The following is a 24,257-nucleotide window of genomic DNA, read 5'->3' on the forward strand; positions in this document are numbered from 1 at the left end:
TTTCGTGATCGTTATGAAGTTGTGGCAGCGCAGAGAATGGAACTCCGCATTTTAGAAGAATTGCACTACCGCCTCCTCTTGTTTCACAATGTTTGCTATAACAGCATTATGAAACTGGGAATACGCAGCTATCAGGGATATCAGCGTGAAGCCACGTTTCTGTGATGAAGGCTATGTGAGGGTCATATGACAGCAAAATTCATTCAAGCCGTTCTGGTTTATTGTACACATGTTGCGCATTCAAACACAGAATACGCAGAACGTTCTGCGCAGTCTCCTCTTTAGTACCAAGAGCGCCAGTCATCTGATTTAGTAATCTTACGCAGAAAGACTTTACAGTTGTTGACAATGTCCCATGCATAAACGTCACCGTTCACAAACAGCTTGTTGTGAGCAAGTTTCTGTTCGTAATTTCAAGGACTATCGTCTAATCTGGACTGCCACAATTTCTTTCTTATCTGCAAGGTGCCTTGAGAATAATTATCAAGAATGGGTATGCCGGTACCCTTACGTTTCGAGCAATTCTTAAGCAGAGATATCTTTTCCTTATATTTGTACACTGTACAGGCGCACAATCATAGGTCTTATCTCATTCTTTCCCAGCCTACCATTCCTATGATAAGGTTCCGTTGAACTGACACTAACGCTAAGCTCTAGCTTTTCTTGAAAAATATTGCGGACAACTTTATTTTCAAGACCCTGTTTTTCATCAGGGGATTCTTTAATACGGAAAACTAAAAGCTTGTTTCGGCGAGCTTGGCCTTCGAAGTCAACAAGCTTTCTTATTTTGTGCCAACACTTCCAAATGTTGCACCCTTTCTTCCCGTTTTTGTATTTTTAATTCATTCGCTTTAGTTAAGTCCAAGACATAGTACATTTTTGTACGCTTCTGATTCAATTCTGAAAAGGTAGCATCGCGTATGTTGTTCGCATCTTTTGTCTCTTGAATTTCGTGAGGAATGACATTTAGTTTCTCCGCAACGGTGGGGCATGGATTGCTTTCTACGCCACCAGAAAGCAGGGGTATAGGAGAATAGTCCAACAGTCATTTGTAATGTCAGCACATCTACGACGGCACATCAGCGTAACAAGAGTACACGAATTCGTACGAATAGTAGTAAACAGACTGAAATATACCCTACAAAGCGATCCAGACATGGTGAAACATGTTGCTTTGTTGACCGCCGCCGTGCACTCTGAGGAAATGCAAACCATCTGCGCTTTTATAGCATTTTCCATCGACGTCATACAGCCTTGAGGCTAATGCGACGTCTCATTTTTGGCAATAACAACGGGAACAAAGACTTGTGGCTGGAACCGTTGCTTCCACGTGCTCGAAGATCCAGGAATACACAGTACATGCGCAGGCGAACCAGGCGGGTCAGGTCGGCTGAAGTTTGAAGGCGACGACACAAAGGAAATGACCGGCACAGTGATCCAGACATGGTGAAACATGTTGCTTTCATGAGCGCCACCGTTCCCTCTAGTGTGGTAGTGTAGCAATGAATGTAGTCTCAAGCGGAAGAAAAACATATATTACCTGCTGCCCTTATGGGCTTGAATGGCACACGTCATATTACCGTGAAGCATCTCTAAAGCGTAATATGGTAAAAAAATCACTTTATATGTTAGCCAAAAGAAACAAATCCAATGGATTTTAATAAACACTAATTAGAAATTAGGTCAAACCTACATTGGCTTTTGGCTTAGTTCTTGAGCGCGAATGCGTAGCATATGAAGCGAAAAAAAGGGCATTCCTCTAAAACGGACCATATACACAACCGAACTACTTCTTCTGTTTCAGCCGTGATTATCGAAATGCCGGTAATGCCGTTGCATCAGGTGAAATGAAGCCCTACCTTTTTCACGCAAAACTGCAAAATTGTACACGAGAAACACGTCTACCGGGTCCATGCATGAGCGTGGAACACTGGCCTCGTAAGTAGAAAGCACATTTTGGAGAAATTTTTGCTACGAGCGTCTTTGCGCGTACCGAAATCTTTTGACTTCGCATGCTTTGTATGCTCATTAGCTACGAATTCGCGCACATCATTAGCGTAATAGAGCTCAACCAAAGGTAGTGCAAATGAAATTTCTTAGTTAAAGCGAAACCTACCATTTTCGCCTTAACCAAGACGATGTTTGCAATTTCGTTTCCTCTGGTCAGTTTGGTTATTGCGACGTGTGAAAAAATGCCTTCTTAAGCAAGCCAAGTGAATTTGTTTCTTTTTTTTTCTGTAGTGCGTCACCTTAGTTTTCATTAGTGCTGACGGGCAATGATTCCTCCATACGACAAATTGTTCGGAAATGCAAACACCTGTTTAGTCTCATCATCATCATCATCATCATCATCATCATCAGTCTATTTTATGTCCACTGCAGGACGAAGGTCTCTCCCTGCGAACTCCAATTACCCCTGTCCTGAGCCAACCGATTGTAAGCTTGCGCCTGTGAAATTCCTAATTTCATCACCCCACCTTGTCTCTTGCCATGCTCGACTGTGCTTCGCTTCTTTATATGATCGCAAGTATTTTTGCTTGCTTTTAATGTAATGTCATTGCTACTTGATATATAGCGCACTTTAGCCGTAAAAAATAATAATAATTTCGCAAACGAAATGAAAAGAAAGTCAGTGACTACAGAGTAATTGACGTGACATTTGCGTTTACCCTATAAAATGCTATTTAATTAGCATAATGATGCGCCTGTACGATAAACGTAAGTAAGATGCCACTAACAATGATCTGCGCGCTTTCCTTTCTACCTTCAATAGGTTAGGTTCAAGGCGTTACACTGATGAAAAGGAGGTCATATTTCAAAGCAAAATAGGCAAGCACATTTAAAGATGCTTACCGAGACGTTCTGAGAAAGTCGAAATAATCCCTGCTTTTCAAGCACAGTTAAGCGGCTCGAAAACAAACAGAAACGCCTTTCCCAGTCCACCAATCAAAAAGGGCTCTTCTCTGCAAAGGTGACATTCGACAGTAATAAAAATTCAGGAGATGCACACAATTTGGATGATAAATGCACATAGCGAGAAGGCCTGCCACTGCGAGTGTGCTAATATTTAAACAGTTCACGTGAGCTCAATATCTGTATGAACTAATAAGACTTAAATAACAGACTTTCCCTTATTGTCTTAGTAGACGCACGCGTAGTTATAATATTATAACTCATATACTCTCAGATCATAAACTTAAACCTAGTTCACTTTATTTTATCCTTGTTAACACGCGTTTGGCTAAGGGTAATCATGTGAAAGGCAGTTGGCCATCTTCCTTCGCAACCTGCATGTTAACCTTTACAGTGACCAACAGGATGATGCCAGATTCCTAGATATTAATAATTTCAGATGGTTCCTGATACGTGTTTGCTTCTAAAGGTGTATTAGTTAAACTTCCACCACGCTGCAGTAAAATGAATGGCGTTGTTCCTTATTTATCATTCTCAGTTTCTCTTTGCAAACAACCATTCTTCTAACAGCCTCCCCATCACGTCAGGCGTCCCGCAGGGGTCCAACCTAAAACCACTCCTTTTAACAATGAATGTTTAGCTATGAAGGTTTAGCAATGAATGTGTCCTGTAACATGCAAATATTTTAGGTTATTATGCAATCTACCTTACAATTCGTGTTTTCCTCTTTTTGTGCGGTCGTCTACGCACCTTTCACCTTAGCATAGGCTCAACAAGCCGGCGAAGTTGTCCCTCCTAAATACCGTGCATATACCAAAATATTTTATGAAGCATCTACTGAGATATTTATTAAATTGAAAGAATGGTTAACTGGTGGGTAATGAGCTTAGATCCTACTAAATTCAAACTGATGTACTTCTCTTACTGCATAGCCCTCTTAGATCTACCTATTCTATGCCCATATTACATTTTACACAGTCCACTTATTGAAATGCCTCAGTGTGACTTTGTCTTATCATACAAGGGATCAGTTTCCTGCACACAACATCTCAGCTGCTAATGAAACACTCGAATTTCTACGGCGGCATGGACACCAAACTGCAGAACTTGTAAAAACGTTGACGTATATATAATTTATCAGGTCAAAACATGAGTATGCATCCCTCATTTGTAAGGCGCATGAAACATACGTCATAAATGAACTGTAGTCTTTGTTCATTCTTCATATTCATACTGTCATCATGCAATCATCAAACGCGGATTCTGGTTTGTTGACACTTCCCGTCCGTCCACAGCTCACCAGCCTCTCTGACATACGTTTCTTTTGCGATTAGCATTGTTCGGGAACTTCACCTAGTTTGGGGTTTGGGGTATATGTCTCTACGATATAGGTCCGCACTTTACCTATGTACGTATACATGTGTCCGCACTTGGGTTACTGGGTATTCCATGGTCAAGTGGGTAGAGCTTCGGTCTACTGTACTGGGCTAAATCGGTTCAAGACTAAACCATCAAAGCAACTTTGCAAGCTGGGTATGTAAAACTGAATGTGCGCTGCTTTTGAATGCACCAATTTGAAGGTGAATTGGGTCACTGGGCGCATGGCATTCATTATGTGCCAGTCTTCAATTAACCTCGTTCACGCCAAATTGAGTCACTGGATTTGACACTATGTGCTGCTCTCCAATTACCCTCTTTTTGCTAAGATATGTGTCACCGGGCACGTGCCACTTTTAGTGAACCTCTTTGATACCAGTTTTGGTCACTTTGTATTTGCTGCTTTTCTAAATAATGCTCGTACAAAACATATATATCGACAATTGCGTAATAATCAGAATATAGTGGATAATCACCTCTAAAGAATGACTGAAACGCTATAGTATTCATTTCTCTTATTCCTGCAACGTACATTACGTCCCCTTCACCGGTAATCACCAGTCATACACTTCAAGTTACAAGCAAACGTTCCCGCACGAGCGCATTTCAAGCATGAAGCTTTACTATGTATGTAAGGGCGGTGATCTGCTCCAGACCACCGTTAGATGCACTTCACTCCTCGAAGAGGCAGGACAGATGTCGAGCGAACTATTGAACGACGCTTTGCAATGTGGTGAACGGAGTTTTAACGCGATAGCGTTAAGGAGCTCGTGTCGCAGAAAAGCCGGTGTCGTCGGCGTCGGTGTCGGCGTCCGCGGCGTTGACCGTGAGCGATAAATCACGGCAGGCACTCCATAAATAAAAAGCAACTTCCAAGATGGGCTGGGTGGGAATCGAACCAAGGTCTCCGGAGTGTGAGACGGAGACGCTACCACTCAGCCACGAGTTCGATGCTTTCAAAGAGGTACAAACGCGCCTCTAGTGAATGCGGTGTTGCCTTCGAAACGAGCCGTGGAAAGTTATACTGCGGTGTATATCGGTAATTACGAGCATGTAACTTATAGAAGTCGCATTTACATGAGTAGCGCAGTACGTTTCCGCAACATTTCGTCTGTGCTTACCGCACACGCAGAGCCATCTTGCGGCAAACACAGAAGACCCCCTCCTCTCAATGTACGGCGCTGCCCCGACAGGTTGCGCGCCACGGCTGTGCGCGGACCGGTGCCAGGCGCGTCGCATGCCCCGACTCCCTCTCCCCTGACGACGCTTCGCCGTTCTCCCACACGGGTTGCAGACTCAAGCGCCGTTCCTTTCTTTAGATTACTATCTATCTCTCTGCCCGTGCCGATCACGACGTTCGGCTGGCGTAGATCGTTTCCTCCTCCGAGACACCGAGTTCTTTGGTTCGTTCCGTTTGCTCAGGCGCACATTTCGTTGCCACGCCGAACACTGCGTTGCTCGACGCTCACCGTGTCCGATGCGGGGCGCCTCGTAAGTGATCGCTGCGCCGTAGCGCATTGTCTTACACCCCTTGGCGGGTCGACGGGAACGCTGTCGCGTTCCACTCTTGAAGGCGAAGCTTAAGCGTCCTCCAATTTTTTAATCAAGTATCCGGGATCTCGAAGAGGCGTGGTGTAATCGGTAACGCATGTCTCTAGTCTTTACCGTGAAATCGCCACTTAACGCTGTATTTTACCCACATTTTATGTAATTCGCCTCCAGTGCGCTCTTTAAGAGAATAAGGAAGTGAGGTGTACGTTACTTCTACACTTTCTCGGCTAAGGTCCTGAATTATCCTTGCAGTTCATCCCCAGGGTTGCTCAACAGTACAATGTAATCTGCAACCCATAGGCTGTTGTCGCCGTTGACCGGCATTCTTAAGCATTCCCAGACTAACTAGTAGGTTTAATGCATCGTCTCAGCATGCAGTGAATAGCAGAAGACAGATTGGGTCTTTCTGCCTGACCCCTTTCTGAATAGGCGATTTTCCCCTTTTCTTGCTGCTAATAAAGGTTACTGTGGATTCTTTATATATATTTACTAAGATATTCAGGTGTGTCACCAGAGATGTTTCACTATGCGACGCCTCCAGAATTAATATCTGTACTGAATTAAATGCCTTTTTGTAATCAATCAATGTGCTATCGACGAAGCGTTGTTGAAGGCAGAATACCAAGTGCTGAGAAACCAGACGATGATTCTGTGTCTAAACGAGCGGCGGCTTTATTCGCACTTCTGCGATATCGAGGAGGTGCGAGCTTGACGAGCTTGAGCCCAGGGAATTATGGCTAGTGTGTGTCATGGTCCAATCCTCAGTCACTACTGTAGCACATGAAAGAAAAGAGCAACCGACATGCAGACTGCGGGACAGATCATTGAGCAGGCGCCCTTGTGCATCTTTATTCTTAATAATAATAATATATGGGGTTTTACGTGCCAAAACCACTTCCTGATTATGAGGCACGCCGTAGTGGGGGACTCCGGAAATTTCGACCACCTGGGGTTCTTTAACCATCTTTATTCTTCTTTATTGCCTCGGTGTAATCGCGAGTTTAGGCGGGCCCTAAAGTAGTGAAGAAAAACATTCAATCACTTTCGCCCTGTTATCTTTCGCACCTCCATTTACGAATCCCGCCAAAGAAAGGGAGCGAATAATTTTTCGATTCACTCTGTAACGAGAAACGGAGAATAATTGGGCAGAAGTGTCCTTCTCCAGGTAGCGTTTACTTCAACGTTACCACAGATTTACGGGGAACAGGGCTATTGGTGGCTATAAAATATATTTCTACTAAACTTTGGGATACCGCAAAAATATGTTCGTTTTAGTAGAAGCCCCTGCTAACAGAAATACTCCCTGACATAAATAAAAACAGAAACACACATGCGCGCCCACTACTAAAATACAAATAACCGAAACAGCATTAAAAGCTAGGATTGTGCCAATAGTATATTTTTAGACCAAACTGTTTTAGGATTGCATAGAGACAGAAACCGAACACAAATCAAACACTGTCAGAAGCGAATCGAATACGAATTAAATAGGTCAGAAGCGAATCGAGTCTAATATTGAATACTTATTTAATGGTTTCTGATTAACGTGAAGCGTGAAACAATTTTCTAATGTTGGTATTCACAACATTAGAAACTCTTCACTGCGCATTATAAAGCTTGTTTCAAAAAACTAAGCAGTTCGCAAACTCTGGGCCGTTCCGTGGTTACGCTGTCACAATGTTTTATATAAAGCTTATAAAAGCAGCATTGTTTGCCTAGTTACTATCCTCGTGTAGCTTTGTAAGAAAATCAGATATGCACGCTGTACAGTGCGTCTATTAATTTAATATAAAAGCAGCCGCTGTGCAATCCCAACTAACTTTTATTGAGTAATAGTGTTAATAAGGAAAGTGTGACTGTCTGAACGACGCACAGTGCTCTAGCACATTATGTTGATTGTAGACAGAATAAAAGCCACAAATATTTGCTTAAATTTCATACTCTATCATGTACAGTCGAGGAGGTATATTATTCGATAAGTATGTGAAAAATATTAAGTTTTTCTGATGGTTACTGCTTGATTCTCGGACCAAATCGAATATTGATTATTTTGTGCGTTGACCGACAGAATAAGGACTTATTTTATTCGCTCTTCAAAAGTTTCGAATATTCCAAGAGCCCTATTTAAATCTAAAGGCAGACGAAAAAGGTAAGAAATACTTATTCATATTTTATATGCTCTAGGTATTTGCGTACCTATAACGTCATGCACTCTTACTAAGCAATTGAATAAATGTTTCTTGCCGGCGATCTGCAAATTTGCGTATTCTCCCAAAAGCTGACAATTCACCTGGTTCGGTAAACGAGTATTATGTGTTCTCGAACTGTTTAAAAAAATCGCCCTAGTATTTACAACAATTTCCGCTGCATGTGTGAATACTGCAGAACAATATCATAAACGTAATTATTATCCCGCAAAGACACCTCGGAAACGTACTCAAATTGTTTACATGCGTTATTTATAGTACTTGCCCGGCAGCTATCCACGTCAACGCCGACCCTGGCACAGATGTTTACAGGCACAGAAACAGCGTTTCCTTTTCGTGTAATTAACAAAGTCGCCTTCCACAAGGTTGTCGACGGGAGACTCTCGCTGAGTAGTGTAGCCGCCGTCAGGGGTGGTTGTGGAAGTGCGGCTTGAGCGGCTGTTCTTGCTGAGTGAACTTGTTTTTCATTACGCCTTTGGGGAAACTAACCAAATGACAACAATTTTTTTTCTAATATTTAGAAGTGCGGCTTAACCGGGTTTTGTTTAGTGAGAGTCTGCTGCACTATATAAAAAGTGCCAAAAGTAATAACAGGAACACCAATATCCATAATTCGCAACCTTCCGTTGATTGACGTCACCGTGACCTTCCATGCATATAGCAAATCTTTGGAGAATAATTTTTTGTTTGGTTTTCAGAGCTAGGAAATGCTACGAAGGTACTCTGGCAGTATAATCCTACAGGACTGTGTGGTATCTTTTTCTATTGGCTTCAAGGTAAGTTCTAAGTAAGAAACGCAATGTGCAATGCTGCTGCTCATCAGAAACGACATTCTAACGCTTTAGCGTTTAGGAGATCATGTCGCAGAAAACCCGGCGTCCGGCGTCGGGCGTCATTTCGGCAATACATATTCTAACGACACATACCCAGGCTGTTCATGTGACGCAAGGAATTCACTGAAATAATTGAATTTCTTCAGCTGAAATACGTGAAAATATCGCAAACTAGGGTTACAACCAACCTACGGACATGATAGCTTTCGGAGCGTAATTTGAATATGCGAGAAATCATAATTTCATTACGCGAAAACTCAAACAAACCCATTTTCCAGCGTTTCTACAATGCACAAACCGGAGACGGCGTCCGCCATTTGCGCACGCCGGCGCGTAAATATCTCAAGATGCCATGGTGTGGCTCGCCCGCTTCCTTAAAACACTTCCAGATGGCGCTCGCTTCCCCCGCATCGCATTCCCCCGCATCTTGGTTTGGATTTTGTGGCGAATGGATGTGCTTTTCGGGGCTCCGTGGCGACGACGAAATCATGAGTTTTATGCGAAGCATATTACGAGGGCTAAACCCAGCTCCTCAGGCGCGGCGGTGTCGCCTTGAAACCACGTGACACCGTGACGTCACGACAGAGGAGAAGTGGCTTTGGCTCAACTCTTGCAAGATGGGCTGGGTGGGAATCGAACCAGGGTCTCCGGAGTGTGAGACGGAGACGCTACCACTGAGCCACGAGTACGATGCTTCAAAGCGGTACAAAAGCGCCTCTAGTGAATGCGGTGTTGCCTTAGAAACGAGCTGTTCCTAAGGCTCAGGCGTGCGTCGCTTACTCAGGCGCACATTTCGTTGCCGCACCGAACGCTGCGTTGCTCGACGCTCACCGCGTCCAATGCGGGCGTCCAAGGCTAAGCAGAGTAACGCATGAGTTGTTTCTTCGTCTAGCCGAACCAAATATAGCCAAGCAACAGCAGTTCACCAAGCCAAACAGTGGTTCAACAACTAAAATAAAGGCTAGTATGCTTCGCATCCTGGGCTTAACCTTACCTAAGCCACAGCCATTTTTTGTGCATGCTTTGAGTTTGCTTCTGTTTTTATTTGCTGTTTTTTTTGCATTTAAATAGTAATTGGGGTTTTTCCCTTTCTTTCCTTTTTTATGCGAAGCATATTACGAGAGCTCAACCCAGCTCCTCAGGCGCGGCGGTGTCGCCTTCAATACCACGTGACACCGTGACGTCACGACAGAGGAGAAGTGGCTTTGGCTAAACTCTTGCAAGATGGGCTGGGTGGGAATCGAACCAGGGTCTCCGGAGTGTGAGACGGAGACGCTACCACTGAGCCACGAGTATTTTTTTTTATTACCGGCTTGGCAAAAGAAGGTACAATGTGAGTATTACATGGTCATAAAAACAACTAGTCAATGCCGGATCAGTGTGGTGTGATAAGAACGATGTAGGCTAGTCACTTTGTCCAAAGCACTTAGCCAATCAGGAGGGTCACTCTGTGCACAGAAAAATTCGCGTATATATAACACACTTTCAATGAAATATTCATGTGCAGGGGCCTGAACAATGCGCTCATGTCTGATATCCATACGCGTTCGCCACACACTGTGCATGCACAAAAGCATTAACAGATCGACAGGCACTCCCTCTGGTTCCGCGCATGGCAGGAAGCGTATTCCGAAAGCACTTAAGGGCAACTCCTTTTTAAGGCTACGTTTTAGAATATCCCACAAAAACACTGCGTCATGACAGTCCAAAAAGATATGCTCAATCGTCTCCGGTTTATTGCATATAAAGCAATTCACAGACCAAGGTACAAAAATGCCTTTGCTTTGCAGCCACGGTTTCACTGGGAGAGTGCCTGTATGTAGTTGAAAAAAGAAAGATTTAACAGAAGCTCTTACCGGCATTCGTTTAACTCTCTTAAGAACATCTCGTTCTGAACCTAAAACAAATACTGTACGATACAACGGTACAGGCAAGAATACATCAACAAGATCTTTGTACAACTTCTTACTAGTAACAACGGCCAAATATTCACTGGAAAATCTTGCTTTTAGTATTCGGAAAGATGCGACCACTTCACGCAAAAAAGCACTTAAAGGCATTGGCCCCGTATGCATGGACGACACTACATAATCAGGCGATGAATCACGCAGTCTAGCTTGAATCATTGTTCTCAGAAAAGCATCCTTTTGATCACGCAAAAAAAGAAACCTGCTTACAATCTGTTTGAGGAACAAATGTGACAACCCCAGCCCCCCATTCAACACTCTATGGAACAGATTACTACGACTTGTACGTTCCCATGTTGAAGCCCAAATGAACATCGCAAATACTCTATGTAGCTTTTGCACAGACATCCTCGTCAGACATAACGCTTGCATCACATAAAAGATTTTCGCGACTAAAAACAAATTACACACTGTGGCTCTTGCAAACATTGAAAATTTATGCCCTCCCCATTTGCCGGTCTGGGTTTTCATTCGCACTACTTCGTTGTCCCAATATTCTTTGCTATCTCGATAATGTGCGAGGGGGACACCTAGGTAGGTGCCTGGAGTTACTGCCCATTGCATGTTACAAAAAGTCTCGGGCTTGTATTGCCAATTCCCATGCCAAAAACCAAGACACTTGTTCCAGTTAATAGCACTTCCACTTGCAGTACAAAATTTTACAGCCTCTTGTACAACTGCTTTAACACTGTCATGGTCCGTACAAAACACTGCTACATCATCAGCATATGCTAAAACTCGAACTTCAGTTTTATGAAAAGTGTAACCCCGAATGTTTGGGCTCTTCAGCAGCCGCAAACAAAAGGTCTCGAGGTAGAGAGCGAAAAGCAGGCGGGATAAAGGGCAGCCTTGTCTCACAGACGACAGCACAGGAATACCATCACTTAACTGCCTATTAATTATCAGCTTCGGTATACAACCATTGTACATCATTTTAACACCTTCTGTAATAACAGTTCCAACATTGATATGGTCTAGGATCAAGAACAGAACTTCATGTACGACTTTATCGAACGCCTTGTGGAGATCTAATTGCAACATGGCCACGCGCCCATACGTTCCGTCACAGCATTCAAGGACAGTTCTAGCTGTGTGAACATTGGTAAAGATTGACCTGCCTTTTATGCCGCATGTCTGATGTGGCCCTACAAGTGACTTAATAACACTTTGAAGGCGACGAGCTAAAATCTTCATGAATATCTTATAGTCCACGTTTGTTAGACTGATGGGACGGTATGATTCAACAGAATGTAACTTAATCGGATCAGTCGTTTTAGGAATTAGTACTACGTGGGACGCTCGGAAGGATGGAGGACTTGTTTTCGTTTCAAAGAATTCACTAATTAGTCTTTCAAGTGCGACTGCCATTTCTGTTCTAAAGGCTTTATATAGAGATGCACCGAGACCGTCTGGCCCAGGTGACTTGTTGGAACTAAGCTCCAGAATCACTGATTCAATTTCCTCAGCCGTAATATTGGCTTCTAGAGCGTGCACAAGGTCATCCTCTAATCTCGGCATCAGCGATAGGAATTCTGTTCTGAAGTAGTCAGTGTCCGGAGTATTAAGGCTGAAAATATCTGTGTAATGTTCGACGAATGCCTGTTTGATTATTTCTCTTCGATTTGTGATTTCGTTTTGATAGCATATTTCCGTTATCTCTTTCGACAAAGCGTGCCTTTTTTCATCACTGAGCGCGCGTTTGGTAGGCGTCTCTCCGGACCACAGTTTCTCGTTACGCGCCCTTATCACTGCGCCACGGTACATTGCTTCGTCTATTGCCTCGAGCTTAGTTTTAGTCTCTTTAATTTCCCTTGTGAACAATCCCGGCTCGTAGCACTCCGTACTTAGCATAAAATCTAGAGCACTCTGCAGCTCTTTAACTCGTTGTTTTTCTTTTCGCCGGAGCGCACATGACCTATCAATAGCGGCTATTTTAATATCGCATTTGAACTGTTCCCATACTTGCATAAAACTTCCGGAGTTACTTCGCAGCATGTTCGCTATATAATCCTTGACTTTAGTCACGTACTCTTCATCTTCCAGTAATTTATCATTAAACTTCCACAAGTCCCAATTAAATTTCGCAGCTATTCTCTTCGTACCGATTGTAACCATGACTAGGCAGTGATCACTAAAAGAGACATAGATCGTCTGGTAGTCAGAACATAACAGCGAACATTCGACAGGAACATATATACGGTCCAATCTAGCATGACTGCCTCCCTGAAAGTGAGTGTACATTGCCCGGCCTTCATGCGTCGATATCAAGCCTACATCTTCAAGGTCGTGCTCACCTACAATTTCGGACAGTAACTCGGCGCTCCGATCTCGAAAGGAACGGCTTGTTGTCCTATCCTCTGGTCTACAGACGCAATTGAAATCGCCAAGCAAGATCACCCGCCTTTCAGTAAGCAGGACAGGCTTCACCTGTCGGAAGAAACTCTCCCTTTCAGCAATTGCATTCGGAGCGTATACACACACAGCTCTCCAAGCCACTCCATCCGATTCAAAATCACACATTACAAGGCGCCCACTTTCACACGAGAACACAGTATCAACAGCCCCAATACCATTTCTTAAAAAAATAACGCATCCACCCGCTCTTCCAACAGCATGACATACGCAAACGCTGTATCTGCTACGATAGACCGCTACCATTCTGTCTGTTTGTTCTTCGTCTTCAATTTTAGTTTCCTGAACTTCCGGCCACCGAGCGTGACGGACGTGTGCTTCATGGGCTCCCAAGGAGCGGCTTTAGCGGCCCAGCCGGGTCGCGGTATCAGGAGCACTGAAATGCCTGCCCAGGATTATGAAATGGTTGTTCCCCATCTGCCATCAGGTTCGAGTGTTTTGAACACAGTATTTTTGCATGGTGATGTCACCGCCAGGCCATATCGCGTCGAGCATTTTCGCGACGCCCTAGCGCGTCTGTCATTGCTGCCGGATGTGGTTGCCCTTGGGGCATATCAGATGAACCACCTGTGGGCCGTTACTTTCAACAGCGAAGGAGCGAAGGCAAAGATTCTGCAGGCCGAAGCTTTCAATGTAAAAGACCACCGCTGCGTGGTTATTGACCCGACCAACCGAGGTGTCAGGCTGAAGCTGTTTTGGCTGCTCCACGGTGTGCAAGACGACGACGTGCGAGTGGCATTAGCAGCGTTCGGAAAAGTGACTGAAATAACCCGCGATAAATGGAGGGTTAAAGGCTGCGTTGACAAGGCTTCAACAACACGGTCGGTTACACTGAAACTGAAGGTGGGTGTTACCATCGAGGACTTGCCCCATCAGTTGCGTGTTCGTGAGGACGTTGCTCTCGTCCATGTTCCTGGCAGGGCTCCGCTCTGCCTTCGGTGCCGTGGAAAAGGACATATACGCCGTGAGTGTCGGGTGCCACGCTGCGGGCTATGCCGGCGTTTCGGCCACGATGAGAGCCAGTGCGTGCGTAGCTACGCTAATGTTACGGGCCAGGCACGAAATGATGAAGTGGCCGAACACATCATGGATGAAGCAGACGCGGTTGAAGCAACCCACGGAAGTGAGGGAGATGATGCCACCAAGGAGTCAACATCCAAGGAAACCACACCCGCACCCCTTGCAGATACCAGCCAAGCCGGTAAGGACCAAACCCAGCCGGCCGTCGCATCAAAGCCAGCGTTCCTTCCGGAAAAAGCGGATAGCGTGACAGCTGTAAGCCTGGTTACGACTGGGCAGCAGGGCGACAACCAGGAAGACGCCGATACCGAGATGCCCGCCGCGTCAAGTGTAGCAGTGAAGCGGGCTCACGAGGATTCGGATATTCAGGAACCGAGATTGGTCGGTGAACGCGGCGAGGAGCCTCCGCCGAAGGCACCTTCAACGCGCCGCGGACCGTTCAAGCCCAAACCGAAATTGCCACCGGAACGCAGTACTGCGTCTGCTCTCCCTCCGCCTTAGCGGAGGCTACCTTTGCCACAACGGTTGAAGCCCGGTCTTTGATCGGGTCAGTACTAAGCTCAAACGCCTTAATGGATATGGTTTCACTCTGTTTGATGTGTGAGTAGTCTGATCGGCGTCTCCCTTTTCCTTAGATGGCTACCAACCTCACGTCCAGCCTACGTGTTGCTACGCTTAATGTAAGGGGCCTGTCGGCGCGTAGAAGGCAACTGCAACTGAACCGCCTTCTGCTAGAAAACGAAATAGATTTGCCCTGAGCCACGAGTACGATGCTTCAAAGCGGTACAAAAGCGCCTCTAGTGAATGCGGTGTTGCCTTAGAAACGAGCTGTTTCTAAGGCTCAGGCGTGCGTCGCTTGCTCAGGCGCACATTTCGTTGCCGCGCCGAATGCTGCGTTGCTCGACGCTCACCGCATCCAATGCGGGGCGTCCAAGGCGAAGCAGAGTAACGCATGAGTTGTTTCTTCGTCTAGCCGAACCAAATATAGCCAAGCAACAGCAGTTCACCAAGCTAAACAGTGGTTCAACAACTAAAATAAAGGCTAGTATGCTTCGCATCCTGGGCTTAACATTACCTAAGCCACAGCCATTTTTTTTATTTGTCTCTCGTATTTCGGGTGCGCTTGCTTCTTTTTTACTTGCTGTTTTTTTGCATTTAAAAAGTAATTGGGGGTTTTTCCGTTTCTTTCCTTTCTTTTATTTGTCTCTCGTATTTCGGGTGCGCGGGTGTGCTTCGTGTGCGTTTGTTTTGCAGGATGATCAGAGCGTCCTTCCGTGCCACGTGTTCCAACATGTGCAGCCTAGTGGGACGTTGAGTGTTTATAGTCTTTAAGTAGTAGCCTGGAAGTGGCAAGAGAAATAGCTATTAGTGGTTTTACTGTGCGTGTTTGGCAGCAAAGTGAGAGCGTGGCCGCGTGGTTGAGCGCGTCATACCTTCGGTCTCCGCGGCATTGATTGTTTTTGAAACAGTGGTGAGAGTTGCTTTGCGGCATTTTGAGGATTTGGATCCTGTGCGTATCGGTTTTTTCTAGAAGGCACGTGCTCTGCATTGATATAGAATTATATTATTTGCAATAAGCCGTGCAATACATGGCGAGAAAGCTGGTAAAGCAGGCAGTACGGGGGGCGACCCTCAAGGCAGATGAGGAGACGGGTGAGAATGGAGAGGGCGTCGAATCAACCGGCACACAATGTGATGTCGATACTAGGATGCAGAAAATGGAGAGTTTCCAGGAAGAGCTTCTCAAACAGGTGCAAGAGCTCAAAGATGAGCTAAACACGGAGCGTGAGGCATGGAAGGTAGTTGAAAAGAGACTGGAAGCAGCCGAGGCAAAGCTGAACAGGTCCGCCATTGTGACCGAGAATGTGCGTGACAATGGAACGCAGACACCCGACGCGACAGGCGCGGGAGGGTCAGAGAAATACGCGGAACGCAGGCAGGGTGATGATGGGTTAGCTGAAAAGAGCAGCACCTACCTTGAGGCCGCTATGCGGAAAAAGCAGGAGCCGAGGGGACAATGCCCCTTGTCGAGCCCGAGTCACGCGGAAAATGACAAAGGGAAGCAGGAAGAGGTAGGAGAGAGTGAAAGGGTGATTATTGCAGGCGATTCAAACCTGGCTGGGTGCTCAAAAGCAATTGTGGAGAGGGTGAAAGGGGACAAAAGAGTGGCGGTAGGGACATTTCCAGGGCGCACACTGGGTTTTGTCATGGAGCGAGCAAAAGAAAAGCTCGCGGAAAATGCCCACGTGCGCAACCTCGTCATAGCAGCAGGTGGGCTAAATTACGTCCTAAACAGAAAAGGGACAGGACTAGCCCAGCGCTTGGCGAAGGGGGTGGACGACTTGCGTGAGCTATCCCCTCAGGTGCAGATCGTGGTGTGCACGGTGCCAGAGGTGCCTGTGCATGACAGTCACGTACAAAGAGCCCTAGTGGCTGCTAATGAGGCAACATGGAAAATGAGCCGAGAGAAAGGCTTCGAGGTTGTCGAAGTAAACAGGAAAGTGAGAAGTTGCAGTGGTTTTAAACGAGACGGGATCCACTTCAATTACAGGTTAGCATGAGAAGAGGGCTGGCGACTTGGTGGTCGCGCTGTTGCTTTTTTAGGGGGCCCGCGGGCGCTCAGGAGGTCAGAGTAGATAGTAATGAAGAAGGTCCCCTAGGGGAGCATCAGAAGAGCATCGCGGTCGATAATAGAAAAAGGAGGAAAACAAGAAAAAGAGCTCGCCATGTAATAGGTTACATAAACATGCAGGGCGGCAGAAGAAAGGAAAAGTGGACAGAGATTGAGGAGCAGTTACACAGTGAACAAATAGGGGTGTAGGCGGTTACAGAAACGCACCTTAGAGACTCAGAAGAGCCACCAGTTATTGACAATTATGTTTGGGAAGGGTGCAACAGAACTAAGTCGGAAAGAAAGGGAGGGGGAGTCCGAACGCTCATCCATAAGGGAGCCAAATGGAAAAGAGTAAATTCACAATGTCAAGAGCATCTTTGGTTATCAGGTACAATAAGTGGGAAAGAAACTTCGCTGGGCGTTACGTATTTGTGGACCGGAAAAAATTGCACAGAGAAAAATAAAGAGTTAGTGGAATGCATAAGCGCTGATATTAAGGGTTTCGGGAGTGGTGCTGAAATTGTCCTGTTAGGTGACATGAATGCCCACATGCAGAATTTAGATGGCTATACCGACAATAACGGGAAGTCAATGCTGGACCTTTGTGAGCAAAATAACCTCGTGATCGTGAATACAGGGCCTAAGTGTGAAGGATAGATCACGTGGGAAATGGGAAACCGGCAATCGACCATTGATTACTGTCTGATGACAGAAGGAATTCATGATAAGTTGAGAGAAATGGTCATCGATGAGGAAGGGTTTAACAGCATAGGGAGTGACCATAAACGCATCATATTGAAAATGGGATATGTAGTTGGGAAAGAGAGCAAGGAGAGCAAAATGGCCAGTCCAAATTTGAGCGCTCAACAAATAGCAAATACAGTCACTACATTTGAGGAAGAACTTGGCAAATGGCCAAGTAAAGAGTGGGAATATGGTGAGCTTATAAGTGTAATAAAGACGAAAATACGGAAAGAGAACCAACATGTTGGTTGGAAAGGAAAAAAGAAACCGAAAAGCTGGTTGAACAAGGAGTTACGAGAAGCGATCGCCGAACGACAGAAAGCATCTCGAGAGCACAGGCAGGCAAAGAAGGCGCAGTTGCCACAGGATGAAGTAACTAGTAAATCGGAAATATACCGGGAGAAAAAGTCTATGGTTCAAATACTGGTGCAAGCAAAATTAAAAGGTGAAAGTTAACGTTGGTTGTCAGAAATACGTGAGAAACAGAAGGCCGCACCTAGAATATTTTGGAACCACCTAAAATTATTCGGCAGGAAGTCAACTACAATACAACAACATATCCTATACAAAGATGAAAACAGACTCGAAGGAGAAGCGGCAATAAATTACATCCGAAAAGCAACAGCCGAATCTTTCCAAGGCAATGACGAGGTTATACTGGTTGAAAAAAAGAGCATGAAAAAGACCCAAGGGGAAAAGCAGCTGGTTCTAAAAAATTTAAACTGGAAGAAAGCGGAAGAGAAAATTCCTAAGCGTACAGCCACAGGGCTAGACGAGGTTCCCATTAGGCTGATAAATGAACTAGGACCAAAAAGTAAGGAAGCTCTGGTGAAAGCAGTGGAAAGAACTTTAAAAGATAGACGAATTCCAGACAGCTGGCGACAAAGTAGAATGAATTTGATTTATAAAGGAAAGGGGGAGAAAGACAGAATTCACTCATATAGACCGATGACCATTACATCGGTAATATACAGGTTAGCAATGCAGGCAATCAAATTAAAGCTTCGAGCATGGACAGAGAATAATGGCATTTTGGTTTTGAGAGAGCTTCAGAATGGTTTCAGAATAGGTAGGCGTTTGGATGACAACTTGTTTGTTCTTACTCAGTGTATTGAAATATCAAAAGCAGAAAGCAGACCGTTGTATGTGGCCTTTTTAGACATTACAGGAGCCTACGACAACGTGGACCGCAACATATTGTGGGATATCCTGGAAGGGGAAGGCTTAGGTAACGATTGTATACAGCTTTTGAGAGAGATTTACCTAGAAAATACTGTTTGCGTTGAATGGGAAGGGATGAGGAGCGAGGAGAAAGCTCATATCAACAAGGGACTCAGGCACGGGTGCCCTTTATCCCCGCTGTTGTTTATGATGTACATGGTGAGGATGGAGAGGGCGCTAGAAGGAAGTAATATCGGGTTTAATCTCTCATACAAACAGGCGGGTACAGTAATAGAGCAGCAACTCCCAGGTTTATTTTATGCGGACGACATTGTGTTGCTAGCTAACAAGCAAAGTGATTTGCAACGTCTGGCTAATATCTGTGGACAGGAAGGCAACGATTTAGGCTTGAAGTTTAGTGTTAGAAAATCAGGTGTTATGGTATTCAATGGAAACAGTGAACAGACACTGGAGATACAGGGCCAAGAAATACCTCGGGTAACAGAATATAAATACTTTGGTATATGGATAAACGAAGGCAATGGATATATGGAAACACAGCAAAAACCATAACAATAAAGGGGAAGAGAAATGCAGCCGTAATGAAGCACAGGGTGCTATGGGGATACAATAGGTACGAGGTCCTCCGAGGTATGTGGAAAGGTGTAATGGTTCCAGGACTTACTTTTTGGAAATGCGGTTGTTTACTATAAATCAGGGGTACAATCTGGACTCGACGGGAACCAAAGGTCAGTGGGTCGCCTCGCATTGGGCGCTCACGGGAAGACTACAAATGATGCTGTGCAGGGTGCTTTGGGCTGGACTAGTTTTGAGTGAGTAAAATTGAGTATGAAGAACGGCTGAGGAATATGGAAGAAAGTAAATGGGCTGGGAGAGTGTTCAGGTATCTGTACAGGAAAAACATTGATTCACAGTGGAGGAAAAGAACTAGGAAGCTTACCAGCAAGTATGCGGCCTGTAGGGTGGACAACACAACAACAAAGGTCAAGCGGAAAGTCAGAGAAGCTGAAATAATCTCATGGGTGGCGGCAATGGAAAAGAAACCTGCCATGAGTAACTACTAAAGAGGAAAAAACGAAATCAGGAAAGAAACCATTTATGATAACTCAAAGGTAAGCTCATTACTTTTCGAAGCGAGATCAGGATGCCTTTGAACACGCACCTATATAGCGAGATATAAGAAGGAAGAAGAAGCATGTGCTTGCTGTGGTAAAGCTAGGGAAACTACGGAGCATGTTTTATTAGAATGTGAAGACGTCTACCCAGCCGTCGATTTAGGCACCACTGGCCTCCTTGAAGCCCTTGGGTTCAGAGGGAGCAGCGGTAAAGCAAACATGTCTGCAATACACATTAGTAAGAGGCGACTGGGGGATTAGTGGAAGAAAAGTAGGGAAACGACAAAAGACGGAGACATACAACAGCACAGTTCGCAATAGGGGATCAGAAAATTTGGGCGTGGTAGTTCATAGTGTTGTTTTTTTCTTTTTTCATTGTTTAACCTAGGTAGAATATTAGGCAGTATAGTAGCAAGAGCTTGGTGGCGCAACCCACCACCCCGTTCCACAGGGGACGCTCATAACATCCATCCATCCATCCATCCATCACCCCATCGCAGCCCCTGCAAGAGGCCGCGTTTCGACCAGAAAGCCCGCCTTCGTGCATAGGGTTCGCCGCGAGCGTTTCCCCGTAACGATTACGGTTACTTACGTTGCAGTTGCTGGGAACCGTGAGAAGCAGTCAGGGATCTCTGAATGCATCGCTCTCCATTCTTAAAGGCAAAGCTTAAGCGTCGTCGAAATTTTTCATGTAATCTTACAAACTAAGCAAGCAGAACATTCAAGTGTGCAACGTGCAAACATAGCATTGCAATTTTTAGAAATCAGACTGTCACGAGGAGCAATGTTACAGGTGGGGGCAGTAAAGAAATTATTATTAGGTAGATTTTTACTGCGCACTGATCAACGATTGCTCCGCAACAAAGCAAAATGTAACTAACGAAAACTGCGGCACATATGGTCGGCTGTCATCAACTTGCGTCAGTTATACGGCTTATTACAAGTAGCACTCGCCATACGTAAGTCGATGCGGAAGCACTCTACAGCACTCGCTCGTGCGTAACAGCAAAAGCTTATTTTTTTTATTATTTACTTTTTCCGACGGCAGGGATTGCACTCGTGGGCGACTGATTGCGGTGCTGAGGTGCCGTCAACAGGGCGACCCCCACCTCTGTATCCATTTGCTCACGCTTTCATTACATGTTAGCGTATGACGGCGCTCTCCAATTCATCCCTGTTCCTCCAATTCACTATGTACTTAACGTACCTTTCATATAACCACAGGCATCGTGGTCAAGTGCCCGTTCAAGTGACTCCATCATGAAACATCACGCAGAGCTGGTAAACGAGAGTCCACGCAGCTTTAGAAAGGGCTTATTCGCAAAATTTTGCCTGGATTGTGGAATTGCAGTAGAAGGCTATTTTTGCATTTAGGTGCTAATTCTAGCCCCTCGATATTACACATATAAGAACCTTACTGCCAAAAAGCAAACTTCATATTTTCACATTCAAGCAGTTTATCAACAACCATAGTTGTATGACGCTGTGTGATGTTTCCCTATCATCGCCTATTCTTGACACTATTTTCCTGAAAATTACCACTTTCAACTTGGAAAGGTTTGTATATTTACGTTAGCATGAAAATACTATTTCTTCTCAACCTGCTTTCAGACGACTGAAAACCATTCAGAAGATATCATTGTATCACCGTAAGAATAATCACTTGTATGTTAAAGAATAAGGAAAACCTATGAACATTTTAGTGCGCTCCTTTGTGCGTCCCGTACGCTAACTTGTATGTTTAGGGCTGCAGCTATTTATTTGGTCAAAAACCAGCAAACGCCAACTTTCCTGTTTTCATATTATGGTTTGAAACACGCGTCACGGGCTTACGGAAGAAAATGTATCTAACACCGGCGACCTACAACAAATGCTGCCGCTTGTTTTTTACGCGGTAGAACTCATTTTCTTGGCTGCGCTAAGATTTCCCACGAAATCTGACCGCTAGTCATTGCAGGAAGAAAAAAAAAAGTCGTGTTATGCAGAGCAGACAAACATGCAGGGCCGAGCTCAGTCAATGTGGAAGTAATAAACGTTAATCAAATTACGAAGGTTAGCACTCAAGCCTAATACTACACCCTTCTACTAGACGTTCCTGACATTTCATAAACACCACAAGTTTATGGATAACTGGTCAGCGGTACAAGTTATAATGTAAACAACAGCACTTCGATGGTGAACCACGTACATTTTCTGGTATTAAAGCTAACCCTTTAAATTCAATGAATTGAAAACACAACCTATTGCAAAAGCCATCGTTTTACAGTGCCTTCCAGTGTGAACCTATTGCGTTTTTTGACACTGGATTGCATGGGGACGCTGGCGCTCGCTGGAAGTCACCGGGACACCAGTGAGAACGCTGGATGAGAGCTGGATCACACTGGACGAGACGCTCATTTGACTGCTACGACGCTGTAGCGCACTGGTTGTGCTGCAGTTCGGTAGCTCGCACTGGAAACTGCGCTCGTTGCGTTTGTGCCACACTGGTTTCAGTATGCTGAGAGTAGATGCGGTTGAATAATAAATGCTTTATGCAACCTTATTGCTAGATACTATAGTCTCTGGTCCTGAGGACAATGAGGACCCCACTGGCACTGCCTCAAAAGCAATGACTTCGATGTTTGAAAGAAATGTTTTCTCTCTCTCTCTCTCTCTCTTACTCATTTGGGTGGGCAAGGAAATGTTTATGCATTCAAAAATAGAGTGGCCTGCCTCGTCATTTTTAACCGTTAAGGGCACCGTGTCACAATATATACGGTGTCGCCCTCGGCGGAGTCGTTCGTGAGCGAACATTTCCATATACATATAGACATATGTATCTGCCACACCTTGCTAAATGACATGCGGTAGATGCGAGTTATTTGCCACACCATTATATCACCAAAGTTGCTCATACCAGTCCAACATTCTTGACAAGGTTATTCCCCGGGGTTTTGAGAATGACAGCCCACAAAGAAATGTCATGAAACAAAACGCCGACCGCACGTGCCTGGTATGTTAAACCTTCTCATACTTGAATAGTAAACATGTGAAACAGTAACAGAAACCTGAATATGATGCAATTTATTTGGCTGTACACTACCTGCGGGATCGGCACACGCAAGAGCCCACGTTTCTACCAGAAAGCTGGCTTCCGTGCATAGCGTTCATCGCCAGTATTTCCCGGGGAACATTACGGTTGCATAAGCTGCATTGGCCGGGAAACGTGAGAAGCCGTCGGATCTTTGAATGTTTTCGCGTTGCTCACATAAGGGCAATGTTTAAGCGTTGTCCAAATTTATTGTTACTTACTGTGTTTCTTCTCGTGAGCGTAATGACTTCTTTTGGTAAACATCAACTAGGCCAACAAAAAGCCTCTGTAAAATGCAAAGCTTACTATTTTTCTTCTCAACAGAACGTCGAGTGTGCGAAATCCACATCAGAGAAGATGGAGTTCCAGGACCAGGCTCGCACGACATTTACCATGTTTGCCAGACAATGTTTAGGTATATCTGTCTATATAATTCTTCTATACCAAGGATTTAACGAGCTGGCTAAATCCAAGTATAAAATTAATATACACGCACATTTTTTTATTGAGTTTGTTTTCCGAAGCTTGAAAGCGAAATAAAAGTATAAGTGCTTTTGATAATGTAGAAATAATCATAGGTGCACTAATGCAGATGTCAAATACATGGCGCAGTAAAATAAGAGATATGAAAGTTCACTCAAATTCTCTGGTCCTCAAATATTTGTTTTTCGAAGTCAATACACTTAAATATTTCTGATGATGAAACGGTAATCACCGCTTATCAAAGCAACTCTCCTTTGGAGCTCCTGGAGATGAACTAGTTTTCGGTGTAAGTTCAAGAGCCGATTAACGCTGATAGTGATACCTCTTGGCGCCAGTCGCATGCTCTGGCCAGGTTCTAAGAAAAAGAAGAAAGCAATTGAAAAATGATTGCGGTGCACTATCTTGAAGCACACAAGGAAATACTACACATATATGTTATTTGATAGTTGACAAAAACTTCCTGGGGTTACATATCTTGAAAGACAACCTTTTTTAAAGCAGCTCTGAAACACATCTCCGTGAAGCCTCAGAAACGCCTTAGAATGACTGTTGTGCCTCCCAGTGACTGCATTACCCAATAATTTTTTCCTAATAAACCTAGTACGAACGGAGATAGTAGGTCGGCCGTGAAATGTTTACCTGTGTTATTCTTCCTTAAAATTTCTATTGGTAGCGGTTTCGCGTCTCTGGGGCGACATCACCTAGATTACATCTTCATTTCTGTCTTTGCGCTTCTGTTAACGAGCTCTGTTAGCAACCCGTATACTTC

At 44.7% G+C, this 24,257-nt stretch overlaps 1 protein-coding gene and 1 long non-coding RNA gene across 2 annotated transcripts; both read left to right on the forward strand.

Annotated features, from left to right (window-relative positions):
* The first annotated feature begins 1,810 nt into the window (after positions 1-1,810).
* On the forward strand, positions 1,811-11,319 carry LOC135897075 (uncharacterized). Its single transcript, XR_010562892.2, has 3 exons — positions 1,811-1,938; positions 8,747-8,824; positions 9,993-11,319. It is a non-coding gene; the product is annotated as an uncharacterized lncRNA (long non-coding RNA).
* A 2,238-nt stretch (positions 11,320-13,557) lies between these two features.
* On the forward strand, positions 13,558-15,015 carry LOC135897064 (uncharacterized). The gene has a single exon (XM_065425645.2). It carries the CDS (start codon positions 13,582-13,584, stop codon positions 14,779-14,781), a length of 1,200 nt encoding a protein of 399 aa, XP_065281717.1. The 5' UTR covers positions 13,558-13,581; the 3' UTR covers positions 14,782-15,015.
* Positions 15,016-24,257: the final 9,242 nt, after the last annotated feature.

This window comes from Dermacentor albipictus, chromosome 5 (assembly GCF_038994185.2).
Source record: "Dermacentor albipictus isolate Rhodes 1998 colony chromosome 5, USDA_Dalb.pri_finalv2, whole genome shotgun sequence".
NCBI classification, from domain to species: Eukaryota; Metazoa; Arthropoda; class Arachnida; order Ixodida; family Ixodidae; genus Dermacentor; species Dermacentor albipictus.

Bases quoted from the DNA above. Each gene is read 5' to 3' on its own strand.
- LOC135897064 (XM_065425645.2), top strand. From the start codon at position 13,582: ATGGGCTCCCAAGGAGCGGCTTTAGCGGCCCAGCCGGGTCGCGGTATC.